We start from the raw sequence: 16,057 nt of genomic DNA, 5'->3' as shown, positions 1-16,057 counted from the left end.
AGACTTCTGGAGTGGCTGTAGCATTTATATTCCTGCTAATGGTTGAGGGGCCGTTAGAAATGACTTGGCTTTAAAAATGGGCTCCTGGGGTGCCCGGGTGGCTCCGTTGGTGACATGTCTGCCTTTGACTCAGGTCATGACCCCATGGTCCTGGAATCGAGCCCTGCATCAGGCTTCCTGCTGAGTAGGGAGTTTGCTTCTCCTTCTGTCCCTGCTCCTGCTCTCTCTCAAATAAGTAAATAAAGTCTTTGTTTTAAAAAATGAGCTCTTCGTGGAAGAATCAGGAATGTTCCTAACGAACTTCAGCGTCAGGCAGAGTTTGGGGCTTGCTCTTTGTTCTTGGTACCAAGAGTCTGGTGAACACAAAGGAGGGCAAAAGTTTCTTCTGGGAGACGCAGGGAAGGCTTCCTAGAACAGAGGTTGTTTGAGAATTCCAATATGTGGTGTAATAGAGGAAGAAAGCATTTCAGTGAAAGGAACCACTGAGAGCAAAGAGAAAGGGGCTTGAGGCTTCTAGGTTTGTTTAGGGAATAGCAAGAGGTCTGGCCAGTGTGGGAGTCAGGGAGAATGTGAAGAGAGAGAGGGAACCAGGACAGGAGCCATTAGGTCCTTAAGGGCCTTCCTGCTGTGTGGTGAGAGATGTGGGCTTTGTTCTGAGCTGGGAGTAGGAGGTGAGGGTTGGCAGATGTGTTTTAGGAAGATAACCCTGGTGCCATCACAATGGGTCCCAGGAGGGAAGTTTAGAGACAGGACCAGCAAGGGGGACGTGGCATTTGGCCCTGGCTGAGGACAGGGTAACAAGAGAAGGTATCCAGGTCAGAGGGGAGAGTAATCTGCTGGAATTCCAGGCTCGTGTGTGGTGGTCCTTGTCTGAGGTGGAGAATCCTGGTGGCTAGTGGGTTTGGGCAGGAGGGTAGAGTGGACTTTTCTTAGGGTTATACTTTGATGACGAGTATTCAATTTTAATAAAATCTAATTTATCAGTTTTTTTTCTTTTAGAAGAAAGTACTTTTCCCACTTCTCACGTTAATTGTATTTTTTAAAAGATTCCATGTTATTTATTTAAGACTTGACCCTCCCTTCTCCAGATATCATTGACCCTGCAATCCTGCGCCCTGGACGCCTAGACAAAACACTCTTTGTGGGTTTGCCACCCCCAGCAGATCGTCTAGCCATCCTGAAAACCATTACAAAAGTAAGTAAAGGAAATGATGTGTTTTTGTGTATTTTCTCTCATTTTAGATACAAATATCTGTAGCTCTTAAATATTTGCTTGTTTCATGTCTACCAGAGAAAAGGTGAACGATTTTGATAATTGAAGAGACTCTCCATTCTTTCTTATTTGCTTAAAATAAAAGGGATGTTTAGAGTTAAATGCTCAACTGATTTATTTGAGATTTTATTCTAATCACATTTTTGGTTGTTTTATTTTTTTTATTTTTTAAAGATTTTATTTATTTATGAGAGATACAGAGAGAGAGAGGCAGAGACACAGGCAGAGGAAGCAGGCTCCATGCAGGGAGCCCGACGTGGGACTCAATCCCGGGTCTCCAGGATCATGCCCTGGGCTGATGGTGGCGCTAAACCGCTGAGCCACCCGGGCTGCCCTTTTGGTTGTTTTAGATCTTTGATTGTTACTTTAGAGAAATTGCCCTTAGACAAATGCGAAATGGAATAGAAACTTTTGGAGCCAAGAAGGGTATAGATACAGGCCTGTTACAAATACTGAGGGAAACTGAGTCTCAACCAGTGTTGTCTGTCCTCCACGTTGGTGTATGCCAACTTTTTAATTTAATTTTATTCATTTATTTGAGAGAGAGTGTGTGAGTTGAGGGGAGGGGCAGAGGGGAAGAGAGAGGGAATCCCAAACAGACTCCTCACTGAGCACAGAGCTTATGCAGTGCTCGATCTCACAACCCCGAGATGATGACCTAAGCTGAAACTGAGAATCCAACACTCAGCCAACTGAGCCACCCAGGCGCCCCTCCTCCCTCCTTTTTTTTAAGGAAACTACCCCCAGTGTGAGGCTTGAACTCGGGTTTAACCCAACAGTGAAGGGTCAACACTCTACTGACCAAGCCGGCTGGGCACCCCTTTTATTTTTATTTATTTATTTTTAATTGAATTATAGTTGTTTAGTTACAGGTGCCTATTACAAAGATTTGAGATTTATATACATTATTATATAGGTTGTGTACATTACATACGTTGTATACACAGCGACTCTGGTCCTCATGTGTCTTTTTATAATCTTACCAAGTTCTTACGGTATTGTTTGACTGTATTCCCCATGCTGTACTTTCATCCCTGTAAATTATTTATCTTTTAACTGGAATCCACTTCTGCATCCTCCTGACCTATTTTGCCGCCGCCACCCCACCCCTAACCGTCCCCTCTGATGACCTCAGTTCATTCTCTGTGTTTATGAGCCTGTTTCTGCAAAATGGCTTATGGACATGGAACCTGTAAAGATGGGTGAGGCCAGTCTGATCTTTCTTTTCACCTTGGTTGGTGACTTGCTTTTTACGCTGGGCTCTGAAAAAGCCTATCTGTGAACCTGAGTACCTGCAGTGAGACCCATCGTGGCTCCTCGCTCTGCATTCCTGGCAGTGGTGGCAGCGGTGGCAGCAGTGTCGCATTCTTAGTGGGGAGGAGCTCAGCCTGGTGTTGGATGCCGTCGTCATGTGGTGCCGTCCTCCCCTTGCTCCAGAGAAGCTATTCTGTTGTGTGTCTGAACACCTCTGCCTCCTGTTCTGGATTTACTTCTCCGCGATCAGCGTCTCTGCTGTCCCCTTGTCTTACATCATTTGTCTTCGAGCTTTAGTTTTTTTACTTTTCTGCTGCCTTCTGTGTGATGAGCCTGCGTCTTCCCTGTTTCTCTCATTTTTCTGTTCTTCCTACCTTGCCTCCCTCCCTCTCCCTGCCATGCTTCTTTCCCTCCTGACAGTTGCCCCCGTCCTCCTCCTGTGCCCTCTCCCACCCTGCTGGCCACCAGTTCTGCCCCTCACACATTACAGCCTAGGGCTGCCTGTTTGCTTCTTTGTCCCAGTTCCTATAACCTGGGGCAGGAAGGGGAGCTGAGCTGGCTTGAAGTTCACCCTTATGAGGACACCTGAGCGAGTTCTCTCCTGGAGGATGCCTGATGTGACCTGGACCTGCCCCGTCCACCCGTGGACCCTGCTGGATCCTCTCGATCCTGCTGAAATCCCAGATGGTCTGAGCCTCTCTGAGGAATGCCTTTTCATTCTTCTTCTCTCCAGATGGGAAGAGGAGTGGACGTGCATGGGATTTTGCCCACTTCTTCCCTCTAGGCTGCTTGTCAGGAGTGGAGGCTCACAGACCAGCCATGTCAGAAGTTTCTCTTATCTTGCACTCCTAAGCACAAGGTGCTTCACACCTTCATTTGTTGCCACTAGTAAAATTTTTTTTTAGAGATTTTATTCACTTATTCATGAGAAAGAGAGAGAGAGGCAGAGACACAGGCAGAGGGAGAAGCAGGTTCTATGCAGGGAGCCCGACACGGGACTCCATCCCTGGTCTCCAGGATCAGGCCCCGGGCTGAAGGCGGCGCTAAACCGCTGAGCCACCTGGGCTGCCCTCCACTAGTAAATTTTAACCCTTATGTGTTTGTAGCATTCCCTTTCTGAATTGGCAGAGGAAGATTCTGGGCCGTCGTGACTTAAAACTGCATAGAGCAGTGTCTGCAACTGCCTCCCAAAGGAGGGGCACAAGAGCAACCAGCTTTGTGGGTTGAGGCCCCAGTGAGAGCAGTCTAGGAAGACTGCTTGGAGGAAGGTAAAGCCCAGGCTGTGAAGTGAAGCACACTGGACCTGAGGCCGTGTCAGGGCCGTGCAGTAAAGAGGACATAGGCGTGAAGACTGGGTCTGGTTTTCCTTAACAGGACACTGGCCTGACTGTAGAGTCGATGGGCAAGGACAGCAGAGGTGAAACTCTCTGCTCAGGCTGCTGAGTAGATGAGGGTCTGGAAGTAAGGAGATGATGCTACCCAAGGTTCTGGTGCTTAGGCAATACCCAGGTGCGAGTCAGCTCGGAGGCTGGAAGCTCGGGGGAGCCCTCTGGCCCTACCAGCATGTGGCTTCTGGTCAGAAACACGAAGATGCGTGGCTTCAGGGCAGTGCTCTCCACCTAGGGCCGTCTTACTGCCAACAGCCCTCACCCCACCCCCAGGCAATGTCTTGGGGCACTTGTGTGGGGCCCTGGCTGGGGGGTGACAGTGCTAGCAAACCAGCTACAGTGCACACAGAACAGCCCTATGACATGAGTCATCAACCCATGGTGTCCGTAGAGCCACAGACAAGTAACCATGCTGTGGTTGTGTCTTGTCTTTGTAGCCAGCAGGTTTGGTGACAAGCCCACATTGCATTTCTGCCCCTACCCTGGGCTCTGTCCAGGAACTGTGCTTGTGAGCTTTTGTTTGCTTTGGTTAGAGCATGTGTGTACAAACACAAACACACAAGCATGCTTGAGAGTTGCTTGTGGTTATGATGGCACGATAATCCTTCCACTCTTGCTCTTGGGTTATCACTAATTAAAGGCAGAGCCTGGAGCAGACATCCAGGCCTGAAGTATGTGGTGTTCAGGGCCGCACAGATTCGGACCCTGATGATGAAGATCACTGTTTACAACATGTTGTCCTTTGAAGGATGTGCTCGGCACCACGGGAGTGCCTGACATGACCATCAGCTAGAACCCCCTTGCCGTTCACAGTACTGGCCCTGAAGCCCCCCACCTCAAAGGCAAGATTGTTGAGAAAAAGGATCTGTTAGCCAACAGCATCTGCTGTGAACCACGTGTGTTCCTGGTGGTGTGTATACCGTGAGATAAAGGCCTTCCCTCTGAGGAGCTTGTCTGCTGGACGGGAGGGTGACACCAGTGTTTCTAAACCAGCACAGACACATTCACTCCCAAGGTGGGAAGAATTGGAAGGCCTGAACCACACAGCAATTTCAGCTGCATCTGGAAGAAAATACTCCAAGATGTAAGCGGGGGCGCCCTGGGGGGAATCCCAGGTCCCTGTTTTGTCCTGGCCCTCCCGTCCCACCACCAGCCCCATGCTGTCATCACACAGGCCATGTGGGGAGGGCTATGGTGCCTTGGCTCCTCAGTCAGTGGTCTGGGGAGGCTGGCGGGCGCTTGGCCTGGTCCTTGCTGTGGCCTGGGCACAGTGGGCACATGTCTGTGTTCAGACGCCACAGTGCATGGGGCCTGTTTGTCTAGGTCTGTCCTAGACTCGGGGTGGCCTCATGCAGTGTCCATGTTCTGTGAAGTTGTGTATGTTCAACAGGAGAACACCACCGGCTGGCTGTGCAGACATTCTCAGGTGCCGGTAAGACCCCCTGACGTCAGGGGCTGTGCTTCTGTCCATTGCATTATATTCTAGACCTGTCGCAAGCAGATAATATATGGGGAGAGTGCAGGTCTTTATTTTAAAGAAGTTACCTGGTGTAAATGTGGAGATTTAGGGGAAAATCATAGAATTAGAGATACCGGCCCTTTGGGCAGCTTCCATGCACAAAGTTGTGAATATGGAAAGAAGAAAAACAAAAAAGACATTTTAATAGAAAAATCAATGTGACTTTAAAAGCAGCTTTTTGTAGCACTGTGGTCTGGACTTTACGTGGTCTATTCTCAGCATCTGTCAGTGATAAAGGCAGAGGAGGGTTTTTGCTTATTTCCTCTTTTTGACATTAGAAAGTATTCTAGCTTCGGTGAAGGGGTGTTCTCTGCAGGAGCCTGGGAGCCTCACACATAGACCTGCGAGGGGATGGTTCACAGTGCCTGGGTGCCCACCCACAGGGTAGAGGGCTGCTTACACTGGAATACACACCCTTCCCTGCTCCTCCCTCCCCTTCCTCCCCATCTCTTATGTCACCTGTCCCCACACCTCCACCACCCCACTCCCCCCACCCCCCGCAGCCATTTGTGTGTTCTCTTGAGTTAAGAGTCTGTTTCTTCATTTGCCTCTCTCTCTCTTTTTTTCCCTGCTTTGTTTGGTTGTTTTCTTAAATTCCACATGTGAATGAGATCATGTGATATTTGTCCTTCTCTGAATGACATATTTCACTTAGCATTATACTCTCCAGTTCTTTCCGTGTTGTTGCAATGGCAAGATTTCATTCTTCCTTATGGTTGAGTAACATTCCTCTGTGTATATATACACCACATCTTTTTTATCCATTCATCACTCAATCCATCACACTTGGGCTACTTCCGTATCTCTTTTTTTTATAAATTTATTTTTTATTGGTGTTCAATTTGCCAACATATAGAATAACACCCAGTGCTTATCCCATCAAATGCCCCCCTCAGTGCCCGTCACCCAGTCACCCCCACCCCCCCGCCCACCTCTCCTTCCACCACCCCTAGTTCGTTTCCCAGAGTTAGGAGTCTCTCATGTTCTGTCTCCCTTTCTGATATTTCCCACTCATTTTTTCTCCTTTCTCCTTTATTCCCTTTCACTATTTTTTATATTCCCCAAATGAATGAGACCATATAATGTTTGTCCTTCTCTGATTGACTTATTTCACTCAGCATAATACCCTCCAGTTCCATCCACGTCGAAGCAAATGGTGGGTATTTGTCGTTTCTAATGGCTGAGTAATATTCCATTGTATACATAAACCACATCTTCTTTATCCATTCATCTTTCGATGGACACCGAGGCTCCTTCCACAATATTGGCTATTGTGGACATTGCTGCTAGAAACATCGGGGTGCAGGTGTCCCGGCGTTTCACTGCATCTGTATCTTTGGGGTAAATCCCCAGCAGGGCAATTGCTGGGTCATAGGGCAGGTCTATTTTTAACTCTTTGAGGAACCTCCACACAGTTTTCCAGAGTGGCTGCACCGCATCACATTCTCACCAACAGTGCAAGAGGGTTCCCTTTTCTCCACATCCTCTCCAACATTTGTTGTTTCCTACCTTGTTAATACTTCCGTATCTTGACTATTGTAGATAATGTTGCTGTAAACATCAGGGTGCATGTGTCCCTTTGAATTAGTGTTTTGGTATTTTTTGGGTAAATACCCAGTAGTGCAACAGCTCATTCACAGTGTAGTTCTATTTGTAATTTTTTTGAGATGCTTTTCTACTGTCTTCCCCAGTGGCTGCACCAGCTTGCATTCCCACCAACAGTCACAAGGCTTCCCCTTTTACATCTTCACCAACACCTCTTATTTTTTGTCTTTGATTTTAGCCATCTGACAGGAGTGAGGTGGGGTCTCACTGGTTTTGATTTGTATTTCCCTTACAATAAGTGATGTAGAGCACCTTTCATGTGTCTGTTGGCCACCTGGATATCGTCTTTGGAGAAATGTCTGTCTTGTTTTCTGTCCATTTTAATACGATTATGTGAGGTTTTTTGGTATTGAGTTGTATAAAGTTCTTATGTATTTTGACATCATATATGACATTTACAAGTATCTCCCATTCAGTAGGCTGCTTTGTCATTTGGTTAGTTGTTTCCTTCTCTGTGCAGAAGATTTTTATCTTCATGTAGTAATATAACTTGACTTTGACTTTCCTTGCCTGAGGACACAGACCTAGAAAAATGTTTCTGCAGCCACTGTCAGAGGTATTATTGCCTACATTTTATTTTTATTTTTTTTTAAGATTTTTTTTTTAAGATTTCATTTATTTATCATGAGAGACAGAGAAACAGAGAGAGAGAGAGGCAGAGACACAGGCAGAGGGAGAAGCAGGCTCCATGCACCGGGAGCCCGACATGGGATTCGATCCTGGGTCTCCAGGATCGTGCCCTGGGCCAAAAGCAGACACCAAACCGCTGCGCCACCCAGGGATCCCGCCTGCTCGCCTTACCATCTCTTGGATTTGAGTGCAGAACCAGGTATCAGGTGGACCGTCTTCAGCTGTGTGATGCGTATCCAGTGGTTGAGTCCCTGGAGTCTGGCTGCCACCTGGTTGGTCAAGACCACCTGGCAGAGGCCTTTCGGGGGAGCCTGGAATGCAGTTTTTGTTTTTAATGATTCTAATTCGCAAGGGTGGGAAAACTGGAAATGTTCTTTTGAGAGTCATGGGCAGATGTTTGAGGAACTGGAATTCGAGACCCGGTCTGGTCACAGGTGTGAACAAAGCCTCAGTGGCAGTGAACAAGATTAGAATGAAACGTGGACAGAGGCACAAATAAGTATTTCTCTATAGTTTCCTTACATTCTTGAATTTTAGGGGGGATCAGGCAGGGAGAAAAGTAGATGTTTCATCTTTGTTTACAAAGGCTTACCAAACTGCTGTTAAATCACCTATGGTTCCTCAAATTTGGAAAAATAAAACATGAAAGAATCAGCAGCGCTTCCAGCAAGAGTTGTAAGGACTATAGCCCTCCGTTCGTTCAGTCCCGTGTTTTTAATTCTTTTCTGTTTGAATCCAGGTTTTGCCATTAGTCCTGGAAATTTTTACGCAGTCCATTTTTATGATTGCAAAGTTACCAGAAATCTGTATTTGCCAGAGGCCTTTCTGTGAACCTCCTTGAAGATGACCCACTTTGGCAGGAATATTATTGTAAAAGCATCCCACTGAAACAGTAACTGTAAATGACAGCTTCAAAAAGCGTTCATTGTTAAAGATCGATTAGAGTCCATTATGGGGTTGACAGAAGATTTGGCTGTGTCTGTGACAGAGTTTTCAAATGAAAACTGGGGAAAAGATAGTAACATGATACAGGACGTACCAGACTTCAGGAATCTTATGTGAAGGAATGTCTACAGGAGTTACATACCCACGCCAGTATATCGTAGACACAGCTGGTTCTACATCTTCTCCAGCGGGGCTTCTCCCGGGACCGTGTATAGAAAGGGAGCTGTGCTCCAACATTTCCCTCTTTAAAAGAGAGAAAAAATCTTGTGAGATGTTGTAGAGACCTTCCATTCAATTTCAAAATTAATTCTAAATTAAAAAGACTTCATTTAGAAAAAAAAAAAAAAAAGACTTCATTTAGGATTTGAAATTGGGAAGTTTCTCAGAAATATCAGTGGTTCTAAAACACTTGGTCAAATAGGACCACAGGTTGCCATGAAACACTTGGTTACATTCTTAAACCGTGATGACATTTAAAGACCTCTCTGGGGGCAGCCCCGGTGGCACAGCAGGAGGTTTAGTGCCTCCTGGAGACCCAGATTGAGTCCCACGGGCTCCCTGCATGGACCCTGCTTCTCCCTCTGCCTGTATCTCTGCCTCTCTCTCTCTCTCTCTCTTTGTCTCTCTCTCTCTCTCCCCCTCTCTCTCCCTGTCTCTATGAATAGATAAATAAAAATATTTTTAAAAAATAATAATAAAGACCTCTCTGGCAAATATGTATTTTTTTGACGGGGGGGGGGGGGGCAGAGAGAGAGAATCCCAAGCAGGCTCCACGCTCAGCCCAGAGCCCAAAGTGGGGCTCAATCTCACAACTCTGAGCTCATGACCCAAGCCAAAATCAAGAGTTGGATGCTCAACTGACTGAGCCCCCCAGGCACCCCTATAATTTCTTATTAAGAGCAGACCAAAAAAAAAAAGCAGACCAGTAATACAAGAAAACCCGTCCTTTCAGCAGATGAAAGAAAATTAAGGTGTAGTTCTGCCTAAGTACATTATTGGCCTAAAGCTTCTTTATTCTACCCTACCTTGACCACACATAAAATTCTTTGTCAACTCTTTAAAAATCTTAATTTATAATGAAAATTAGGAAGTAAGCCATTGTGGACTGTCCCTCCACGAGCATTGTGCCTTGGCAAATTGGCAAATACTGTTCATAATCTCTAGAAACATGTGCTTTCTCACAGTAAACTTTTCGATGACACAAAATATGTTTTCTAACAGACCAAGACATCTTTTGTTACTCTGCAAAGGCAGCCAGCCAATGATGAACCTGGTGTTGATGGAGTTTTTGGATATAAATACGTGAGGTTTGGTGGGGTCTGGAGCTGACGACCGAGAAAGAATTCTTGAGACGTCTGTGGTGCAAAATGGTCATTGTATTAAAGCCCAGGGACAGGACTCATGGGCAAAGAGAGGGTACTCCTGCTGCTTCCACTCCACTGCCCCTTCTGTCCCCACTGCCCCAGGATTGTGAGGACAAATGATTATATACTTCAGGGTTGAGGGAAGTAAAGATAAGGGAACTTCCAAAAGGACTTTCATATGCTAAAGAAGATTCCTAGCACCCCAGAGGCCTGGCTATGGTCAAACCCAGGTGGTTTTTCCCTCTAGTGAGGCATTAATGGGAAAACAGTTTGGAGCTTCCTGGAGGAACCTCATACCATGTCCCCTCCAGTGTCTGTCAGTGGGCTGCAGGTTATATGGACATTTAATTGTATCTACATCTCCCTCTGCCTTTGGTTCCCACATCAGTGGCAGTAATGTTTCAGTATTTCATTTGGGGCTGACCTAGACAGCCATTGGATTTCATGTAACTCATTATTTAACTTAACAAAACTTGAAGGTTTTGAGTAACCAAAAGATTGTTGTAAAGTATTGGCTAAAAATTTCACCTAGAAATTCTTCCCGTTTACATCTATTTAAATTATTTGTTCTTAACACTTATGCTTTGATGACTTAGAATTTCATTGATGTTGGACACAAAGTCCGTTAGGTTTTTGGCCAACCAATTTCATAACAGGTAGAACAGAGGGTGCATTATATTCGGTGTTAATAATTCCAAAATTGTGTCTTTTAATTAAACCAACAAACCAAAAATAGCATTTGGTCACCAAAGATCATCCTAGATCTTGTGAACTTGAGGAAAAAGCCCAAATATTTGGATTAGTTTCTACCTTTTTTTTTTTTTTTTTTTTTTTTTTTTTAGTTTCTATCTTTTTAAGAGTTTTAGGAATCCTTCCACAAAATCCTTCAATAGAGACTTTCTCTCCATCTGGTTACATAGTTTTTTTACCTTAGCTTGGAGAAGAAAGGGCTGAAAAAGACATTCCTATCAGACCGTGAGTATCAGCTTCTAGCTTGGCCACGTGCTCAAAGAATCCTTTTAAATGTTTTGTCAATGCTAGCCGGACAAACAGTAAATATCTCTGGTGATACTGAACCACCTCTTAGACTTGAGACATCACCAAAGAGAGTACAAAACAATGTCTCTTTCCTTCTCTCCTGGATACTGCAGACAGAGGTCAGGGAGGACAGACTCCTGGAGGCATGTTCATCCCTGGGCGGCTCCACAGGTCACAGCAGATGGCATGACTCTGGTTTCCCCCCAACTTTGAAAGGTTTTTCCATTTGTTTTAATTTCCATTTCCCCTGGCTGTTGCTATCTGAGTGAGGTCACAGCCCACCAGGCCGTCCCTGAGTACCTTGCCAGCTCTGGGAGGCCTGGGTGGGAGCCCTCTTTCAGGGGGACGTGGAGTATGTGTGTGGGCGCTACACTGGCAGATTCTGTTGACTCTTGTACAGAATCTTTCAAAGTCAGACCTGTGGCCTCTCATCCTGTTCCCTGCCTTCTTAGCAACCCATTAATCTCAGGCGAGAACTCAAGTGTAGAAGCCTTTGAGGATCCTCTCTGGATTTTTTAGCTGTGACCTTGAATTTGGCATTTGGCCAAGGACTGAAAGCTGCCCCAAGGGGATGGCCATGGCCTTGGGTGGCCTTGTTTGAAAAGGAGGCTATCTGATAGTCTCCTCAGAGTAAAAAGGGTCAAGGCTGAGGAGTACTAGGAGAAGCACCCAAATAAAGGAGGAGCCCCATGCAGAGCAGCGGTTGTCTTACAGCCTTTTGTGTTAGCTACCTCTCATTTTTAATTTTTTATTAGCATTTGCCACAGATCCTTCAAGATAGCTATTTTGGAATTTTGAAGCATTTTGGAGGCTTCTGCACACCAGTTAAAATAGATATTCCAGTCTCTCTATTTGGTTTGGGAACCCTGGTTTTTAAGTGAGCTTTTAAAATGATCTTATCTGGGGCGCCTGGCCTCCTCAGTCCGTGGAGCCCAAGGCTCTTGATTTCGGGGTCATAAGTTCTCGAGCCCCTGTTGGGCATAGAGCCTGCTTTGAAAAAAGTGGTGGTACCTATTTGTAACATTCCTCGTTGTGGCCACCGTGGTTCCCTACAGGGCTGGCAGTGGTTTGGTAGGACCCAAGCTTCAAATGAGGTTTAACCCACATTTCCATCTGGCTGTAGTTTCAAGCCTCCAACCTGACCATTCCAAGCCCAGTTCTCAGGACACGAAAAAACCTAGTAAGACTTTGCCATTTTTGCAGACATCAGCTTCTGGGACCGTAGTGCTTAGACATAAAATAAAAGCAGAGGTGCTGGATGGTGGCATGCACCTGAGAGGGGTTGCTGTTGGGTCAGGGATTGTGTGGTGTTGTGTGTTGTGCTTTGTTGCATAGAAATTCCTTAAGGTGGGCTGGTGTCCTGCTATCGGCTGAACCTATTCTGTGGCCAGCGTACCCTCACATGGGAGCCTCAGAGTTAAGTGGCTGGCACTCAGGAAACTTTGAAGTCTGGACCTGTGTCCACAAATTTTGCTGCTTTTTTTCCTTCCAAGACTACTGTTAGGAATAGCCTGTATTTGGAACTATATTCACCCAAGGCTTTGCCCTGCTCCAGGTGCCTCCAGAAGGAGGATTGTGTAAGATCTGCAGGCCATAACTAATTAAGACTCTGATTTTCTTCATTTTCTAATAATCCTTTTGTCTCAGCTTTCTGTAGTCACCAAATTATTTGAGATTTCCATGAGAGCTTTTATTAAGAGATGATAAAAACAGTAGTGAAGAAAAAGCAAGTTAGCATAAGAAGCTCTAAATATTTCATATATTAATACCTTTTCAATGAATGATTCTCTAAAATATATGTTTTGTTTTATTGGCTTTCTTTCTTCTTTTTTGTTTAAGATTTATTTATTTATTCATGATAGAGAGAGAGAGAGGCAGAGACACAGGAGGAGGGAGAAGCAGGCTTCATGCCGGGAGCCCGACGTGGGACTCGATCACGGGACTCCAGGATCGTGCCCTGGGCCAAAGGCAGGCGCCAAACCGCTGAGCCACCCAGGGATCCCTTTTATTGGCTTTCTGATATGCCATTTCATTTTTTAAAAATTTATTTGAGAGAGAGTGCACGAGCAGGGGGAAGGACAGAGGAAGAGGGAGAAAGAGAATCTCAAGCAGACTCTGCAGAGCATGGAGCTGACTTGGGGCTTGATCTCACCACCCTGAGCTGAAATCAAGAGTCGGACCCAGGTGCCCCAGTGCTGCATTTCTAACTGCTTCCCTACAAGAGTACATAGAATTCACCTTTCATTTTACTTCTTACCACAGGTCAGAAACACAGCCACTTTTCAGTTAAGAATAATTCAGTTTTAATGATCCAGAGATTCCTCAGCCTTTATTTCTACTAATTAGAAAATAATGTTGGTACTGAAACTTTTGGAGGTGTCCCATGTAGGCCATTCCCCATACTCCCAGAAAAAGGCACCTTGTTACTTTCCTTCACATGACGACACATAAGGGGTTATTTATTTTTCTAACAAAATGAATTTCGTAAGAATTAGTTTCTGAAATCTAAATTCTAAGAATTATTTTTCTGAAATACTACTTTTAGATAGTTCTTCATTTACTACATTCCTTTGCATAGTGAGCTGTCACAAAAGATCTCACTTAAAGGGTGTCCTGTATCTAGAAAGCTGACGGCTGCCCACAGTGTAAGGAAGTCTCCTCTCGGCCTCACACATAGAGCGCTGAGTTGTGATGGGCAGTGTTTTCAACGTCCCTGTTGTCAGCACAGAAGCCTTCTGGACTGAGCCGGATGCTTCTCTAATGGAAGCCAAGACCTAACTCCAAGCCAGTTCATTGAAACAACTTTGTGAAGAGTGGGAGAAACGCACCCTGAGGGCACACAGGCCACTGAGAGTCAGGCTTGACCCAGTTCAGATATTGAGAAGTACAGAAGAATTATCCTTTAGTGGTCCCCCACGAATTTATCCCTTAGTTTGAGGCTTCGGTTAAAACGACAGCATGTGGAGTGTGTGCAGGACATGTCCTTATGCTGTGGCTGGTGGTTTCTTATGAATGTTAAAGACATTCAGGGCTTGCGCCTGGTGAGGCAGCCTCTCCCCAACCTGCCACTTGCTTCTAGCGACTCAACCGGCCATATCCATCAGGCATTCCTGTTTCAGGAATAGCCTGAAAAGCCCACGTTTCGGTTATAATAAATCACTGCTATACACTCACTTCGCTGTTATTCCCCACATCCCCACCCCCACCCAGTGTAGCACAAAATTATATCTGTTTATCTGGAGATCAGATGGATTTTCTTGATTATTATTTTAATTCCAGTTAGTTAATATACAGTGTAATATTAGGTTCAGGTGTACAACATACTGATTCAGCACTTAACTACATCACCCGGTGCTCATCATGATAAATGCACTCCCCTCTGGTAACTATCCATGTGTTCTCTAGAGTTAAGAGTCTGTTTCGTGGTTTCTTTTTTTCCCCCTTTGCTCATTTGTTTTGTTTCTTAAATTCCACATGCGAGTGAAATCATGATAATTTCTTTCTCTGACTTATTTCACTTTGCATAATACCCTCTAGTTTCATCCACATCATTGCCAATGGCAAGATTTTCTTTCTTTTTATGGCTGTGTAATCTTCCATTGTGTAAAGATGACACCACGTGATCTATTCTTTCATCCATCAGTGGACACTTAAGCTGCTTCCATATCTTGGCTATTGTAGATAATGCTGCTGCAAATATTGGGGTGCATGTATTCCTTTGAATTAGTATTTTGTGGGGTTTTTTGGATAAATACCCAGTTAATATGATTGCTGCGTTATAGGATAATTCTATTTTTAACTTCTTGAAGAACCTCCATACTGTTTTCCAGAGTGGCTATACCAGCTTATTCCCACCAACAGTGTAAGAGGGTTCCCCATTTCTCTGCATCCTCACCAACATCCATCGTTTCTTGAGTTGGTGATTTTAGCCATTCTGACAGATGTGAGGTATTATCTCATTGTGGTTTTGATTTGTGTTTCCCTGATGATCAGTGATGTTGGGCATCTTTTTATGTGTCTGTTGCCCATCTGAATATTATCTATAGAGAAATGTCTGTTGATATCTTCTGCCCATTTCTTAATTTGATTATTTGGATTTTGGGTGTTGAGTGGTATCAGTTCTTTGTATATTTTGGATACTAACCTTTTATCAGATTTGTTATTTGCAAATATCTTCTCCCATTTAGTAGTTTGCCTCTTAGTTTTGTTGATCATTTCCTTTCTGTGCGGAAGCTTTTTACTTTGATGAAGTCCCAATAGTGTGTTTTTGCTTTAATTTCCCTTGCCTCAGGAGACAAATCTAAAAAGTTACTATAGCTGATGTCACAGAAATTACTGCCTGTACACTTTGCAAGGATTTTTATGTTTTCAGGTTTTCACATTTAGATCTTTAATCCATTTTGAATTGATTGATTTGTGAATATTGAACCACGTTTGTACCCTGAGGATAAATCCCAGTTGATTGTTGTGAATGGCTTTTTTGATGGTACTATTGAATTCAGTTTGCTTGTATTATATTGAGCATTTTTGCATCCATGTTCATCAGAGATATTGGCCTATAGTTCTCTTTTTTGTGGAGTCTTTATCTGGTTTGGGTGTCAGGATCATGCTGGACTCACAGAATGAATTTGGGAACTTTTCCTTCCTCTTAATATTTTTTGGAACAGATACATACTGGTTTTTTATTACCAAAATAAATGATAAAGATGTAGGAACTTCCCAAAGGTCCATTCAGTTGCAGATTTGAACTTCAGAGAGAGTTCCTAATTCCTGGTCCAGTGTTGAAGAACAATACCTGTACCGAGAAGTGGACTTATCATTAAATACACAACTACATGAGTTTCAATAAACAAAACCTCCAGATAAAGGAAGAGAACATTACTGGTTATATTTCTAGAGTAGTAGTTGCCAGGGCTGGAGGGGGAGGCAGCGGAAGGGCCCGTGGCTCATACATCCAGCCTCCTTTGGGGAAGATGAAATGAACTCTAAAGACGGTTGCACAATACCGTGAATGTATTTAATGCTGCTAAACCATACACTT

The 16,057-nt window shown here is 44.6% G+C and overlaps 1 protein-coding gene across 12 annotated transcripts in view; it reads left to right on the top strand.

Moving 5' to 3' along the window:
- The window catches only part of NVL (nuclear VCP like), a 90,741-nt gene that overhangs the window by 59,693 nt on the left and 14,991 nt on the right, over window positions 1-16,057 (top strand). For 7 of the 12 annotated variants that reach the window (XR_013381659.1, XR_013381658.1, XM_077901260.1 and 4 more), the window contains exon 19: window positions 1,089-1,195. Coding sequence is in view for 10 of the 12 variants with exons in the window: in XM_077901260.1 (XP_077757386.1) it covers window positions 1,089-1,195 (107 nt within the window). In the remaining 2 variants the exon portion in view is untranslated. Of the gene's footprint in view, window positions 1-1,088; window positions 1,196-4,728; window positions 4,952-12,878; window positions 15,728-16,057 lie in introns of those variants that run through there. The other 5 variants (XM_077901256.1, XM_077901252.1, XM_077901254.1 and 2 more) reach the window with 2 other exon arrangements.

Source organism: Canis aureus, chromosome 6 (genome assembly GCF_053574225.1).
Source record: "Canis aureus isolate CA01 chromosome 6, VMU_Caureus_v.1.0, whole genome shotgun sequence".
Classification (NCBI taxonomy): domain Eukaryota; kingdom Metazoa; phylum Chordata; class Mammalia; order Carnivora; family Canidae; genus Canis; species Canis aureus.
The sequence above is the reverse complement of the archived record's forward strand: the minus strand, read 5'-3'. Positions and strand labels throughout refer to the sequence as shown.